We start from the raw sequence: 16,406 nt of genomic DNA, 5'->3' as shown, positions 1-16,406 counted from the left end.
TTTGTTGTCTCGTTGATGACAGACCTTCTGACAGGTGTGAGGTGATACTTCATTGTGGTTTTGGTTTGCATTTCTCTGATTACTGATGCCGAGCAGATTTTCGTGTGCCATCTGTATGTCTCCTTTGGGAAAATGTCTATTCAGGTCTTCTAACCATTATTTATTAATGTATTTTTGGCCCATGTGCGTCGTGTGGGATGTTAGTTCCTCAACTGGGGATAGAACTCTCCACCCCGGCAGGGGAAGGGCAGAGTCTTAACCACTGGACTGCCAGGGAAGTCCCTTCTGCCCATTTTTTAATCAGGTATTTATTTTTCAGATAGAGTTGGATCTGTTTATTTTTTACATATTAACCCCTCATTGGTCGTGTCATTGGCAAATATTTTCTCCCACTCAGTAGGCTGTCTTTTCATTTTGTTGATGGTTTCCTTTCCTCTGAAAAAACCTTTCATTTTAATTAGGTCCCGGTTGTGTATTTTTGCATTTCTTTACTTTGCCTTAGGAGGCAGATCCCCAAAAATACTGCTACAATTTATGTCAAAGGGTGTTCTGCCTATGTTTTCCTCTGGGAGTTTTATGCTTTCTGGTCTTAAATTTAAGTGCTGAATCCATTTTGAGATTTTTTTTTTTAATACCATGTTAGAGAATGTTCTAGTTTCCTTCTTTTGCATGTAGCTATTCAGTTTTCCCAGCATGACTTACTGAAGAGGCTGTCTTTTCTCCACTGTATATCCTTGCCTCCTTTGTCATAGACTAGTTGACGATAAGTGTGTGGGTTTATTTCAGGGCTCTCTATTCCGTTTCCTGACCTATATGTCTGTTTTTGTGCCACTGCCATACTGTTTTGATGACCGTAGCTTTGTAGTGTAGTCGGATACCTCCATCTCTCTTCTTCTTTCTCAAGGTTGTGTTGGCTCTTCAGGGTCTTTGATGTTACTATGCAAATTTTAGAATTGATTTGTTCTAATTTTGTGAAAAATGCCATTGGTGTTTTGATAAGGATAGCTTTGAATCTGTAGATTGCTTTGAGCAGTATGGTCATTTTAACAGTATTTTTCCAGTCCATAGTATATATTTCCATTCTGTGTATGGCATTTTCAGCTTCTTTTGTCAGTGTCTTATGGTTTTCTGACTATAGGTCTTTTACCTCCTTGGTTAAATTTTTTTCCTAGGTATGTATGTGTGTGTGTGTGTGTGTGTGTGTGTATATATATATATTTTTTTCTCCACACTGGGGGGCACATGGGATCTTGATTTCTCAACCAGGGATCAGACACACACCCCTCACAGTGAAAGCTGGGACTCTTAAGCTCTGGACCACCAGGGAAGTCATGGTACTTAATTCTTTTTAATGCAGTTTTAAATGGATTGTTTGCTCAGTTTCTCTGTCTGATGGTTCATGGTTAGTATGCAACACATTTCTTTATGTTAATTTCATATCCTGCAACTTGACCAAATTCATTGATGGTCTTGTAGGAGTTTTTTGGTGACATCTTTAGGATTTTCTGTGTATAATATCACATCATCTGCAAACAGAGACAGTTTTACTTCTTTCTTTCCAGCTTGAATTCCTTTTATTTCTTTCTCTTCAATTGCTGTGGCTAGGAATTCCAAAACTTTGTTGAATGAAAGAGATGAGAATGGGCATCCTTGCCTTGTTCCTGAAATGCTTTCAGCTTTTCACTGTTGAGTATAATCTTTGCTGTGACTTTTGCATATATGGCCTTCATTATGTTGAGGTACGTCCCCTGTATGCCCACGTGGTTGAGTTTTTATCAAAATGGATGCTGAATTTTATCAAAAGCTTTCTCTGCATCTCTTGAGATGATCATATGGTTTTTACTCTTCAGTTTGTTAATGTTGTGTATCCCATTGGTTAATTTGCAGATATGGAAGCATCCTTGGTATATCCTGTGATAAATTCCACTTGATCATGGTGTATAATCCTTTTAATGTATATTTTGATTCAGTTTGTGACTGTTTTATTGAGGACTTTTCATCTATGTTCATCAGTGATACTAGCCTGTAGTTTTATTTTTTGTGTGTGATATCTCTGTCTGGTTTTGGTATCACAGTGATGCTGGCCATGTAGAATGAGTTCAGAAGCATTCCTTTCTTTGCAATTTTTGCAATTGTTTGAGAAGGAAAGGTGTTAACTCTTCTATGCATGTTTGGTAGAGTTCACCTGTGATGCCATATGGTCCTGGACTTTTGTTTGTTGGGAGTTTTTTTTTTAAATTAGATTGAGCAGCTAATTGTTGCTGCTAATTAGTTTGTTCATATTTTCTACCTTCTGGTTTGATCTTGGGAAATTGTATGTTTCTTGAAAGTTTTCCACTTCTTCTAGATTGTCTGTTTTATTGCAATGTAGTTCATATAATTATCTCATAAGATCCTTTGTGTTTCTGTGGTATCAGTTATAATTTCATTTCTGACTTTACTGATTTTGGGGTCCTCTTCTTTCTTGATGAGTCTGGCCAAAGGTTTATCAATTTTGTTCATCTTTTAAAAAATCAGGTATTAGTTTGATCTTAGTGTTTTTTAGTCTGTATTTCATTTATTTCTGCTCTAATCTTCATGATTTCTTCCCTTCTACTATCTTTGGAGTTTGTGTGTTCCTTTTTGTAGTCCCTTTAGAATATAGGGTTAGAATATTTGAGTTTTTTTGTTTCCTAAGATAAACTTGCATTGCTGTAAACTTCTGTCTTAGAACTGCTTTTTCTGCATCCCATAGATTGTGGATTGTTATATTTTATATGGTGCCTTTCTTGACTTCAGAATGATGTTCCTTTTCTGATGAGAAAAGTCTATGGATGCATCATTACTGGGACAATTCTAACTTTTTTTTCACTGAGTAGGCAGATGTATAATACTTGGAAACAAACAAAAAAAATAAAACACCAGGAGAAAGGATGGGCAAGCATGCTCTCTCATTTATGTCGTCTAATTGATAGATCAGTTTTGGCCGAATCCCTTTGAGCCAGCTGAGTGGGATGGCTGTGCACGTCACCACCCTTCTTTAGAGATGTTTACGTGCAGATGAGAAGGCGGGAGTCACTTATGTGTTGAGCAGGTGTATTTTGCCAGAGCTTCCCAGGGGATTCTGTACTACACCAGCACCCTCTCTCCCAGGTTGCTTTAAACCAGGGGCCTTCACAGCCCATGTGCCAGGCTTGGGACCAGCCTTGGGGGCCTGGTGGTTTCTTGGTGACTGTGAGTCAGAGGGCCTGAGAATTGTGAGTTGGTAGAAGGGGGAGGGCTGGTCAAGCTGGCTTATCTGGAGCCCACATTTCAGGGTCAGAAGGGCAAATGCCACCCCCAGACAGCACCATGGGGGTGTTGGCTGGGAGATGCTTCTGCTGGCCACAGGGAGCTGACCAGTCATCTCGGTTAGTGGCAAGTGTCCTCACTAGTCTCAGCTCAGTAGTCACTCAGTTGTGTCTGATTCTTTGCAACAGGAGTTTGCTCAAACTCATGTCCACTGAGTCGGTAATACCATCCAACCATCTCATCCTCTGTCATCCCCTTCTCCTCCTGCCTTCAATCTTTCCTAGCATCAGGGTCTTTTCAAATGAGTCAGCTCTTCACATCGGGTGGCAAAAGTATTGGAGTTTCAGCTTCAACATCAGTCCTTCCAATGAACACTCCGGACTGGTTTCCTTTAGGATGGACTGGTTGGATCTCCATGCAGTCCAAGGGACTCTCAAGAGTCTTCTCCAACACCACAGTTCAAAAGCATTGATTCTTCCATGCTCAGGTTTCTTTATGGTCCAACACTCACATCCATACATGACTACTGGAAAAACCATAGCCTTGACTAGTTGGACCTTTGTTAGCAAAGTAATGTCTTTGCTTTTTAATATGCTGTCTAGGTTGGTGATAACTTTGCTTCAAAGGAGTAAGTGTCTTTTAATTTCATGGCTGCAATCACCATCTGCAGTGATTTTGGAGCCCCCAAAAATAAAGTCTTCCACTGTTTCCACTGTATCCCCATCTGTTTGCCATGAAGTGATGAGGCCGGATGCCATGATTGTAGTTTTCTGAATGTTGAGCTTTAAGCCAACTTTTTCACTCTTCTCTTTCACTTTCATCAAGAGGCTCTTTAGTTCTTCTTCACTTTCTGTCATACCTCACTACTCTATTAGAAGGATAATGGTAACAGCCAGTAGTGTGCCTGTGGGGTGTGTGCAGAAGTGCATGTGTGAATGTGTACGTGTATTTGTATGTGAGTGTGTGTGTGTGCACGTGTGCATATGTGTGATAATGTATGACTGTGTGTGTCTGTGTGTGTATTCGGAGCTAACATAACTATCTCAAAGTCAATTTTTGACTATTAATAAATGACTGCTGTAAAGGAAAATGCGCCTTAAATAGAATATTCCGGGGACTTCCCTGGTGGTCCAGTGGCTAGGGTTCCGAGCTCCAAGATCCCCAGGTTCAATTCCTGGTCAAGGAACTAGATCCCACATGCCACAATTGAGTCTTGGCATGACACAGCTAAGGAGCACATGGGCCGCCACCAAGACATGCCCAGCTAAATAAATAACTACAATTTTACCTATTTACAGCCATAAGAGGTGGTAGTATTTGGAGCCCAGGGTACTTTTGAAAAACCCAGATTATCATCCCAGTGTTAACACTTAAGTAAAAAAGTGGGCCTCAGAGTGCATTATGGCAGTGACTTCATGTAATAGGATCTCCATGAAGCCCATTTGGCTGTTTTTGACCTAAGACACCCAGGTGCCCTGTGGAAACTGCACTGAGCTTTATTTCTATCTGCTTGGACTTAGAATCTCCTGGAAAAATCCACTCAGGAATGTGGGAGACAGGATGGAGAGAAACGTGCTCCATTTCTGGTAGGGGACCTGGTCTGTCCTCCGAGGACATGGTGTGGAGCCCAGTGTTTATTGGCCGCCCCCCCCCCCCCGGTCATGTGACTTAGCCAGCTCATACTCTTGTGTCTTTCCCAGGGTCACACATTTTTCTTTATCATCTTGGTTCCTCTCCAACCTAAAGGAGATGCAGTTTTGTTTTGTTTTTTTCACCCTTGAAGCATGAATGTTCCAGCTTTGTTGAGCTTCAATGAAAGCACTTTACATGCCTGGATAAGTAGTTTCACCGTTGAGAGCTTTAAGTATGCAATATTGTCCTATCAGAAAACAAACTGCATACCTGAGTCTTAAAATACTAAAAAAATGTTAATGATCATCTGAGCTTTCAGTGAGTGGCAGTCCTTTTGCGATAGTCAACATGAACGGTCACAAATCACCATGAGAAATAATAATGAAAAAAATTTGAAATACTGCAATAATCTTTAAAACGTGGCAGAGTGAACGGTGTTGGGGAAAATAGCACGTGTAGGCTTTCTTGGTGCAGAATTGCCACAAACCTTCAATTTGGGGGCCAGGGAGGAAGCACTATCCGGAAAGTGCAGCAAAGTGAGGAATGGATGTAATTTAATATTTGGGTTTTGCAAATATAATCTTATCTTTGAACTTGCCTTTTTAAGTTGAAGATCCTTCTCTCTTTGATGGCTTTCCTCGTGCTTGCAGTGCATAGCACAAATTATTTCATGCACTAAACCAGAGGCTCACGAACTTGTTCTGCAATGGGCCACATACACTTTCTAGCTGGTGGGCAGGTGTCTTTGGCAACTGCCCAGCTCTGTTTGGAGCTGACACACAGCCATGACCATCTTCCCCTCAGGCTCTATATTTATGAGCACTGAAATTTGAATTTCAGATCGTTTTTATGGATCATGTGGTACTCCTTGAATTTTGCCCTCTCCCCCTACTAGAAAACCTAAAAGCCATCCGTAGCTTTGTGGGCTGCAGTTTGCTATCCAGGACACTTCTGCACACTGCGGACTTCCGCCCAGCCTGTGGGTGTTGCCTCTAGAAATGTACTGCAGCATTGAAGGTTTTCTGTTCGGGAAATGGCATCCAGTGGGTAGGACTCCGACCCTTTCAGCCTGCCTCCGAAAAGCTGCTGTTTGAAACGTGAAAAGTTAGATGCGGTGCTCTCACCTTCCCCGTGCTTTGCCCCGGTGACATGCAGGAAGATGCAGGTTCCATCCCTGGGTCGGGAAGATCCTGCAGAGAAGGAAATGGCAACCCACCCCGGTATTCTTGCCTGGAGAGTCCCATGGACAGAGGAGCCTGGCGGGCTACAGTCCATGGGGGTTGCGAAGAGTGGGACACGGTTGCGCACACCCGTATTCACTTTCCCGTCCAGGGATCTCCATGGGGGAAGAGTGGTTAGTGCAGGTGATGTCTGCACGGGGGCAGCTGCGCCCACGTGCACCGTGGCCTCTTGCCCTTGCCTACAACCCGGCCCTAAAGCCCCCCTCTGTTGCCTCTGGTTTCTCCTTTCCTAGCTCCTCCTCCCAGGACCTGTCGGGCGGCGCCTGGGAGCCAGCGAACCTGCAGCGCACCTCCGACCACTTCAGCTCGCTGGGGAGTGTCGACAGCCTGGACCCGTCCTCCCAGCCCGACCCGTCGGGGCGCCTCTCGGCGGCCAAGTCCAGCAGCAGCATCGACCGCTTGGGTGGCGCCAGCAAGCGGGACTCAGCTTACGGCTCATTCTCCACCCGCTCCAGCACGCCAGACCACACCCTGCCCAAGGCGGACGCATCCTCGGCCGAGAACATCCTCTACAAAGTGGGCCTGTGGGAGGCCTCCGCTGCAGCAGACAGCCGGCCGGGCCCGACGGCCGGCGACCCTCAGCGTGCCGAGGAGCCCCTGGGGTGCTTCCCGTCCCGGGTCCCTGAGGACGGCCCCGAGCCCAAGCTAGCTGCTTGCGGGCGGTCCAGCTCAGGGCCTGTCTGGTATGTTCCAGATAAGAGACGAGCCCCTCCGTCCCCTCCCCCGCCGCCTCCCCCGCTCCGCCGAGACAGCTTCGCTGCCACCAGGAGCCACGAGCAGACCCAGGGCCCCACGTTCTCAGCAGACGCTGCCCCCGCACAGCCCTTGCCGGGCCTAAGCCGCGTGCAGCCCCACGGCGACGACTGGAAGAGACCTGAGCCTGCTGATCAGCCGTCGAGGCCGGCCCGCGGGGGCGAAGGCTGGAGAGCCGCGAGCTCTTTGGGCTGCATGCCCGGGGTGCACCTGGACTGCGGGGGGCCGGCCTGCGACAGCGGGGCTCGGGTCCTCCTGGGGGCCCCCAACCGGCTGCAGGCTTCTCTCTCCAGCACCGACGTGCGCCGCCCGCAGCCCTCGCCTGCGTGCCAACACCCGCGCCACTCCAGCGACGAGGGCCCCTTCCGCGAGGGCCCCAGGGCCGCCACGTGGCTTGGGGAGCCCTTCCCCGCTGACCGCCTCGCGGACGACAGCCCTGCTGCCGTTGTTGTCGGAGGGCCACGCGCTGCCGACCAGAGGGGCGACTCTGGCGCACAGAGCCGCTACTATTGCGTGATGTCCAGACCCGGTCCCCAGTGGGGCGCCCCGGCCCCCCAGCCCCGCTGCTACCCGTCCCGGCTGGAGGGCGCCCCGGGCGCACGGCAGAGAAGCAGGGCGGAGCCGGTGGACAGGGCACCGGAGGACCCACCAGGGGCCGGCCTCCTGGACAAACGCGATAGGAAGAGGGTGGTGGGCAGCCTGGAAGACGGGGGCGGTGAGATCTGCCCCCTGCAGACGCCCATGCTGCACTCGCTGAGCCGGGAAGGGGCGTGCCGGCCTGAAACTGGCCACGAGGACGCGGCAGCAACGCTGCCCGAGGTCCCGGCAGCCAAGCCCCTCCGGAGGAGCGATCGCTTCGCCACCACCCTGAGGAATGAGATCCAGCAGCGGCGAGCCAGGCTGCAGAAGAGCCGGAGCACGGCCACCTTGGCCAGCTCTGCGGAGGAGGAGGGGGAGGAGGAAGACGATGTGGAGACGGAGGCGCGCGCCTCCGGGGCGCAGCCAGTGGCCGACCCGGAGACCGCCTTCCCCGGCGGCACCTATAAGGACCACCTGAAGGAGGCGCAGGCCCGCGTCCTGAGGGCCACGTCGTTCCGGCGCCGCGACCTGGAGCCCAGCACAGCGGACCCGGAGCCAGCTCCCCGCGTCTGGGAGGGGGCCCCGGGTGCCGGGCCTCCCTCGCGCGCCCCCGGCAGCAGCGGCGCGCGCATTGGAAGCCGGAGGCGCTTCACCGCCGAGCAGAAACTAAAGTCCTACTCAGAGCCCGAGAAGATGAACACGGTGGGGCTGGCGGGGGACCAGCGCCCCGCACCCCCCGACGAGAACATGCGCACCTTTGCCGACAGGTGGAAGTTTTTTGAGGAAACCAGCAAGCCCGTGGGCCCCCAGCCGGGGCCGAGGCCGGTGCCCTGTGGCTTCCCCAGGGAGAAGCCGGAGATGCTGTGGACAGCAGGCCCTGGAAAAGATGGAAAGGCAGGGAAACCCATCCCGCCGCAGAGGCTGGGCACCTTTGCAGAGTATCAAGCCTCCTGGAGGGAACAGAGGAAGGCGCCGGAAGCCAGGGGTGCCGGCAGGTACCACTCCGCCGACAACATTCTCGACGTGGGTGTGGACCAGCAGGAGAGGCCGCAGTACGTCCACGAAAGGTCCCGGTCATCGCCTTCCACGGATCTCTACAAGCAGGTAAGCATCTTGCAGGGGACCAGACACAGCCTCCGCTGACCCCATCTTAAGGCACAAATGGGACACCCCCGGAACAGCATGGCCCGGTGTCATGGTGACTTGTGTTCTGATGTCCAAGCATTTCTGTGTACCAGGCTCAGCCAGTATATCAGCTCCTGTGAGTGGTACCTGGGTACCAGGTCCACACATTCAGGACAATTGCAGATGCCCTGGTTTCCCCCACATCTCAAGTTCCCAGCTTCATCTCTAGCTGAAGCTGTCTTCCCCCCTGATTAGCTTGCCCTTGATACAATGGGGGAAAACCGGGGGAGACAATAGGAAATGGTTAAGTTGTTCTCTGAAATGAAAAGGGATGCTTTATGTCCACCCTTCAGACAACATATGTTAGACATTTTTCACATATTGATGTCACTTCATACTTTTTACTGTTCTCATTTGGTTTTTATTTTATGGGGTCAGATATTTTTAAAGATTGCTCTGGGGCGAGTGTAACTGAAAGTGCAATGCTTTAAACTATCGCACTTTTCTTAGGTGTGTTGATGGTGAAAGCTGATGTTAAGCTTTCTAAAAAAAACCTCCGTGCTTGTGTTCATACTTCACGGTTCATAGTCAGTCTCCCTGTCTCTGCCTTTTCCGCTCCTTCCATCTGCAGGGGTGTATTTCAAAGGAAAGATTTCCTGCAGCATCAGATGGAGGCTCTTGTAAACAATAGAACCAGCGATCGCTTTGTTACACACTTATGAATCTGTGTGCGTGTGTGAAGAGTGGTGCTGGTTTCTGTGTGGCCCCACGGTACAGAAAGGCCTGGGGACACCTAGGGCGTGTGTGTCCCTGAGATGGCGCCCTGTGCCACATGACCTTCGAGAATTCCATGTTGTCGAGGTCAAGAGACCAGGCTGCCAGACTCCAGGTCCCAGGGCTTGAGCTGTGACTGCGGTGAGCTGTGTGACCAGCAGCATTTTGATTTGACTGGGTGGGGTTTGGGGGCCACCATGTCACACAGCTTTCCAGCCCTCACGTGGGAGTCCTGCTTCCTGCCCAGAGCCCAAGTGGTCCGCGGTCTCCTTGAGTCATTTTGACGAGGGCTGGGCTGACAGTCCCCAGGCCAGCTGACCGCAGGCCACGTCTCCCAGTTCGTGGGGGCTGGCTCCCAGGGCGTGCCCACAATGAGGGGGTTCGTGATCTCGGAGGTTCTGGGGGGCGGGGGAGGCCGCTTGATGACTGGGTGTCCCATTGTGCCGCCCTTGGCAGGACGCCTCCGTCGAATCTCAACGGCAAGCGGGGGACCCGGGGGAGCACACGGAGCTTTCTTTGGTGGCACGGGCCAAGGACAGAGGCCCCACCCCAAGGTAGGAGAATCTTGGACTCAGGGTCACTGAGGAGGCATCTTGGGGGGTGGGTGGGCTGCTTTACAACGGGTGAGGGCTCGGGTAACATGGTCGGGAGTGTGGTTTCGGCCAGACCTGAAGTGGGTGGTCACCAGTTGGGGTTCCCCGAGGCCCCTCACCACTGCCGGTGGAGCCAGCAAACCCAGGGCGGGGATACTCTGAACACCCTCCTTATGGCATTTTTGTTGGTTCATCAGACAGCTGCTGTGTTTTGCATGCAGTCGAGTTCTTTCCGATGACAGAGAAACCCAGTGTGATGGGCTTGAATGGAATGCTTCATGCAGAACAGCAAACTGAAGGGACCCTTTAACGACTCGAGCGCAGCTGGGTTGCTGGCGGGGGAATCCAAGTTGCCTGGAAGGATTGTTAATGAAAGGATGGGGGTTAGGCCTTCTTTAATGAGTTCATTTGGAGCTTTAAAAATAGAAATCAAATCGGTCAGCTCCCCCGGAGCAGGTCAGAGTGTGGAAAAATGGGCTGGCTGCGGTGTTAACACGATTATATGCATGCATTCTGAAATGTGTCTGGAGTAGCTGTCTTCCTGCAGTGAGGGTGGAATTTAGGTGAAATACACACTGCTGTGTGGACCTCATGCCTGAGGATTGCAGGTCACTGCAGGAGCGGGGCTTTAATCTCATTTGCAAAACGGCTGATAAAAGGGTCTTCTCTGGTGGCCTAGTGGGTAAGACAGGACAGCAAGCTCGCAGTGTGGGGGACCTGGATTCTATCCCCGGTCAGAGAACTAGATCCCACATGCGGCAGCAAAGACTTGGCACAGCCAAATAAATATTTTTTTTAAAAAAACAAAACACTGATGGAGAAATGGAAGCCGGTTTGTGCACGGTAGGGTCACTGAGTGCAGATCTTTCTGTGCCTTGAGGGTCCCTGGGGGTTGATGGGCTGCTCGGATTCAAACATCAACCTTGAAATTGAAGGTTGTGTTGCAGAAACGACCGATTTGAATGTTGGCTCCTGCGAGCCTGGTCCGCCGGGGTCTTACTTCATTTGGCTCTAAAACTGGCTGCTGGCAGCATCGCCCAAGGGTACGGTGGCTCGGAGCGGGCAGGCGTGGTGGTCTGCGTGTGCTGGCGTGGGACGCGGGCACGGTTGGGGCTTTTGTGACCCTGGGTTCTGAACAGATCACGTGCGGAGCACCAGCTGTCATCTTGATCGGAGTGGCTCCTGGCCCCGCTGCAGTCCCGAGTGTGCTGCATTGTGGGGGAGGGGGGTGCTGCGGGCAACCCTGCACATGTGGGTGGGCTTCCCTCCTGCCCGGCGGCGGCCTCGGGCCTTTAAACTGCAGAGCTATCGCTGCTGCACTGGTTGGACTTCAGCTCCTCTGCTGTGCAGAGTCGTAATAAATGGCTTCACTGTACATACTCTGTGTGTTACAATGGCACGGTCAGCAGTGAAGGGGTGAAGACGACCGAGGTGGGTTGCGGGGGGGAGATGGCGGTGGGAGGGAGAGAGGGAATCACATGCTGCGTGCATCACAGTCTTGGCTTCTGGCAGGCTGTGTGGGTAACCACTCTGAGGGAGTGACTTCCAGAAGGTTTCTGCTTTTGCGAGACCAACCCAGCAATTTTCAGAATCATCCGGTGGGCTTTTAAAGAGTGGCGAGACTCAAGTGAAATTCTAGAACAGGAATGTCGAAAAGGCGTGGTCAGCTGCTTTTGGAGAATGTTTTAGTTTCTGAAGTAACCGGCCAGAGAGAGTGCCCTCGAGACATTTAAGTTTGAGAATAAAATAAATGAAAATGCAGGCAAGGGACTGTCCTTTGAGATCTATAATGCAAAGATTTAAAGATGCCCCGTGTTTTGCATAAATTAATGTAAAACAGTCTGTATAAGGGCTTCCCTGGTGGCTCAGACGGTGAAGAATCTGCCTGCAGTGGGGGAGACCCAGGTTCAATCCCTAGGTCGGGAAGATCCCCTGGAGAAGGAAATGGCAACCCACTTCAGTATCCTGGCCTGGAAAATCCCATGGACAGAGGAGCCTGGTGGGCTACAGTCCACAGGGTCGCAAAGAGTTGGACACGACTGACAGACTTCACTCTCACTATAGCCAGTTAAGAATATGATAGTTTCAGGTGGATAGTGACAGGACTCAGCCCTATATAGACAGGTATCCATTCTCCCCCCAACTCTCCAAATTGAGAACATTTTTCTGAGGTTCAAAATTCTGGTTCTGGATCAGGTAGGACAGAGGTTCCACCCCCACAGGACTTCCCAGTGTAGCAGGGAAAGAAAGACACCCATACTTACAACTGGGGCGATGATGCATAATTGTCAATTTGTGAAATGTTACGTGGTAAGACAGGACTGAAAAAATAACACCCTCTACTTGCTGATCTGTTAACCAGAACATGAGTGGAGGTGGGACTCTGCTCCTTCTGGGTTGTGGCAAAAAATGATTCTCTGTTGGCACGACCCCGCTGCTGAACTTGTATTGACAATTTTAGTTGACCTGGCAGTACATGAAGCAGCAGGCTCTCCTTGCTTTCTGGAGCCAAGACATCAACACCTCAAAGTTGGTACCACGAACTTGTGGGCCGCAAAAGAAAGAAAGAAAGTGAAGTCGCTCAGTCGTGTCCGACTCTTTGTGACCCCCATGGAGCCCATCAGGGAAGTTGGCCACTATCGTGTGTGAAACTCTTGTGAGATAGCTAAGTTTAAACTAAGGATTCTTGCTCCTTACACATGAGAGCCTTGTAGAGCAGGGGGTCACCAACCCCCTGGGCTGCAGACCCTATAGGAACCCCCCCCCCCACCCCTCTCCCTCAGCCACACAGCAGGAAATGAACCAGGAGAGAGGAGGGAAGGAGCAAAGCTGGATCTGTATTTACAGCCCTTCCCCATCACTTGCATTACTGCCTGAGATAGCAAATGACGGTGTCCCTGAAAGTATGTTTGAGACAACTTCAAATGTCCGTACGTTCTGGATTCAAGTCAAGGAGGAATATCCTGAGATTACCACAAAAGCACTGAGAAGCCTGCTTCCATTTCCAGCATCTTTGTGAAGCAGGGTTTTCTGCGGTATATTGTGTGTGTGCTCAGTCGTGTCCGACTCTTTGCGACCCCACGGACTGTAGCCCGCCAGGCTCGCTCTGTCCATGGGATTCTCCAGGCAAGAACACTGGAGTGGGTTGCCATGCCCTCCTCCAGGGGGATCTTCCCGACCCTGGGATCGAACTTGTGTGTCTCCTGCATTGGCAGGTGGATTCTTTACCGCTGAGTCACTGATAGCAACCAAAGCAAGATTAGTGAGTGAGTGAGTGAAAGTCGCTATGTTGTGTCTGACTCTTTGTGACCCCATGGACTATACAGTCCATGGAATTCTCCAGGCCAGAATACTGGAGTGGGTAGCCTTTCCCTTCTCCAGGGGATCTTCCCAACCTAGGGATCGAACCCAGGTCTCCTGCCTTGCAGGCGGATTCTTTACCAGCTAAGCCACCAGGGAAGCCCAAGAATACTGGAGTGGGTAGCCTTTCCCTTCTCCAACGGATCTTCCCGACCCAGGAATCGAACCAGGGTCTCCTGCGTTACAGGCAAATTCTTTACCAGCTGAGCCGCCAGGGAAGCCCAATTATGGACTAGACTGGACATAAGCAGCACCCTTCTGGTGTCTATATCTCCCATCACTCCCCCAGATGGGACCATCTAGTTGCAGAGAGAGAAGCTCCCCTCTCCCACTGATTGTACATTACCGTGAGTGGTACAAATATTTCCTTACTTATCACAAGCAGATTTTACGGTACAAGTATTTCCTTTATTTATCACATGGGATAATTACAGAAACAAAGTGCACCTACATGCCATGTGCTTGAATCATCCAGAAACCATCCCCACCCCCCACCTCTTGGTACGTGGAAAAATTGTAGAGGATTCTGTTCTGTGGGGTGGAGCCCGACGCTGTGGCCTCTGGCAGGTTCCCGCCCCCAGCCTCCTCCCGGCCCCCTCCGCCCCCTTCAGGAGGAGTTGCTGCCAGCCGGCCAGCTCTGACCTGCAGGCTTGTGTTTTGTTGGGACACGTGGAGAAGAAAGGGGGGGTCGCAGTGGAGACTTCAGAATGGATCCTTAACCCCAGTAACAGCCAGAAGGTGGAATCTGTTTGAAATCACGCTCTTTTAGGGAAAAGCGTGTTTTCATAGTAAATCCATCAACACATTTAAATCCAGCCGAGGGTCACCTCCCTGTACGACTTCCCCTGAGAGGTGGCTTGGTGTCCAGAGCCCGATGCCTAGTCTGACTTCTTTTTTTATTCATTCATGTTTATCGGAGTATAGTTGCTTTCCAATGTCGTGTTAGTTTCTGCTGTATAGCAAAGTGAATCAGCTGTGTGTATAAATGCACAGAGATGTATATGCTGTCTTTGAAAAAGTTTCTTCTCATTTAGATCACCACAGAGCAGGGAGTTCCCTATGCTATACAATAGGTTCTCACTAGTTATATATTTTATACATAGTATCATCAGTATCAGCAGCTTCCCTGGTGGCTCAGATGGTAAGTAATCTGCCTGCAGGGCAGGAGACCCAGGTTCAATCCCTGGGTTGGGAAGATCCCGTGGAGAAGGGATAAGCTACCCACTCAACTATTCTTGGGCTTCCCTGGTGGCTCAGCTGGTAAAGAATCTGTCTGCAGGGCGGGAGACCTGGGTTCCATCCCTGGGTTGGGAAGGTCCCCTGGAGAAGGGAAAGGCTACCCACTTAAGTGTTCTGGCCTGAAGAATTCCACGGACCTGTCCATGGGGTCGCAAAGAGTCAGACACTACTGAGCAACTTTCACTTTTCCATCACTCTTTGGGCTTCCCTGGTGGCTCAGATGGTAAAGAATCTGCCTGCAACTTGGGAGACGCGGGTTCAGTCCCTGGGGTCGGGAAGATCTCCTGGAGAAGGGAATGAGTACCCACTCCAGTATCATTGCCTGGGAAATCCCATGGACAGAGGAGCCTGGTGGGCTACAGTCCATGGGGTCGCAATCAGATGCAACTGAGCAACTCACAGTTCGGCTGTTTTTTTTTCCACTTTCTTCAATAGTGGGGATGTGCCAGTCTCCCCGTTCCCCCAGCCACCCTTTTCCCCTTGGTGTTCATGCGTTCATTTCATGCACAGGACTGACCTTGCGTGCACTCACAGGCTGCTCACAAGAGGGTTTCATAATCGGAGAGTGTTCCACCCTCATGTTCTGCTCGCTTTTCTGGCCTGAAATCAGTGAGCGAAGGCGGCAGCTGCAGCTTTTCCCTTCAGAACCGCCATGCCAGCTAATTAGGAAGTCACGCTGGGATGACCGCAAGGTGAAGGCCAAGCTTGAACCTTCCAGGGCGGGGTCCAGCTTCCTTCGGGCGGTGCAGCCTTGCCGACGGACCTCCGTGCTCCCAGAGATGAGGAGCAGCGGCCGTGGGAAAGCCCGGCGCTCAGAGTCTGGTGCTGCTTTTAACGTCTTCAGTTGTCACTGCATTCTCTCCTTGTGTTTGTAGCCATGCGACTTCCAGAAATGCAGAGCCAGGCTGAGGGAGGGGCAGGTTTGCTTACTGGCTGGTTTTGTCTTGTGACTCCCTGTTATTCAAAAGGGAGCTTTGTAAGGGCCGTGGTTGGAGGGCTCCAGGGCTTGGTTCATCATCCGTCACCATCGTCCACTTCCGCAATGTTCTCATGACCCCAAAGGGATTAGTTCATCCATCACCACCATCCACTTCCAGAACATTCTCATGACCCCAAAGGGATTAGTTCATCCATCACCACCGTCTACTTCTAGAACATTCTCATCACTCTGTAGGAATTAGTTCATCCATCACCACCATCCACTCCAGAACATCCTCATCACCCCAAAGGGAAAGCTTGTACCCATTGAGAAATCGTAGAATTCTTACCAGGATGTTCTGGATAGTGTGCACGGTCACGCCTTGTGTGTGTTTGGGTCACATTGTTGGAGGTGATGAGCTGGATGTCCCCAGCAGGGACAAAAAGTGGAGTCCAGGCTCATGCGAGAACCCAGCTGTCTCCACACACGAGGGGTGAGCCCTCACGGTGCCCTGCCAGCAGAGCTGAGGCTCCTGTCCTTGCAGAGGGGAGCGGTGAGTCCTTACGTGGCACGTGGGAACCCGCGGTAACGGCACCTACAAGGAGTGGGACGTCTGGGGCCACGAGAGGAACAGTTCATTCCCAGCAAAGCCGTTAAATAAACGTTGGCTTAATTCGTCTGCTCTCATGTCACTTGGGTATCTGTTTTATGTTTTATGGCTTCCCTGGTGCCTCAGATGGTACAGATTCTGCCTGCAGCGCAGGAGACCCAGGTTTGGTCCCTGGGTCGGGAAGATCCCCTGGAGAAGGAAATGGCTACCCATTCCTCCAGTATACCCACTCCAGTACCCTTGCGTGGACAGTCCCATGGACAGAGGATCCTGGCGGTCAACAGTGCATGGGGTCACAGAGAGTCAGACTG

At 50.8% G+C, this 16,406-nt stretch overlaps 1 protein-coding gene across 6 annotated transcripts in view; it reads left to right on the top strand.

Moving 5' to 3' along the window:
* Positions 1-16,406, top strand: part of SHROOM2 (shroom family member 2) — a 138,548-nt gene that overhangs the window by 81,951 nt on the left and 40,191 nt on the right. For all 6 annotated transcript variants that reach the window (XM_043895119.1, XM_043895118.1, XM_043895116.1 and 3 more), the window contains 2 exons: positions 6,377-8,579; positions 9,831-9,928. In XM_043895119.1, the coding sequence (XP_043751054.1) occupies positions 7,092-8,579; positions 9,831-9,928 (1,586 nt within the window). In that variant the 5' untranslated portion in view covers positions 6,377-7,091. The remainder of the gene's footprint in view (positions 1-6,376; positions 8,580-9,830; positions 9,929-16,406) is intronic.

This window comes from Cervus elaphus, chromosome X, assembly GCF_910594005.1.
Source record: "Cervus elaphus chromosome X, mCerEla1.1, whole genome shotgun sequence".
Classification (NCBI taxonomy): Eukaryota; Metazoa; Chordata; class Mammalia; order Artiodactyla; family Cervidae; genus Cervus; species Cervus elaphus.
Note: the sequence above shows the minus strand (reverse complement) of the source record. Positions and strands in the feature narration are given on the sequence as shown.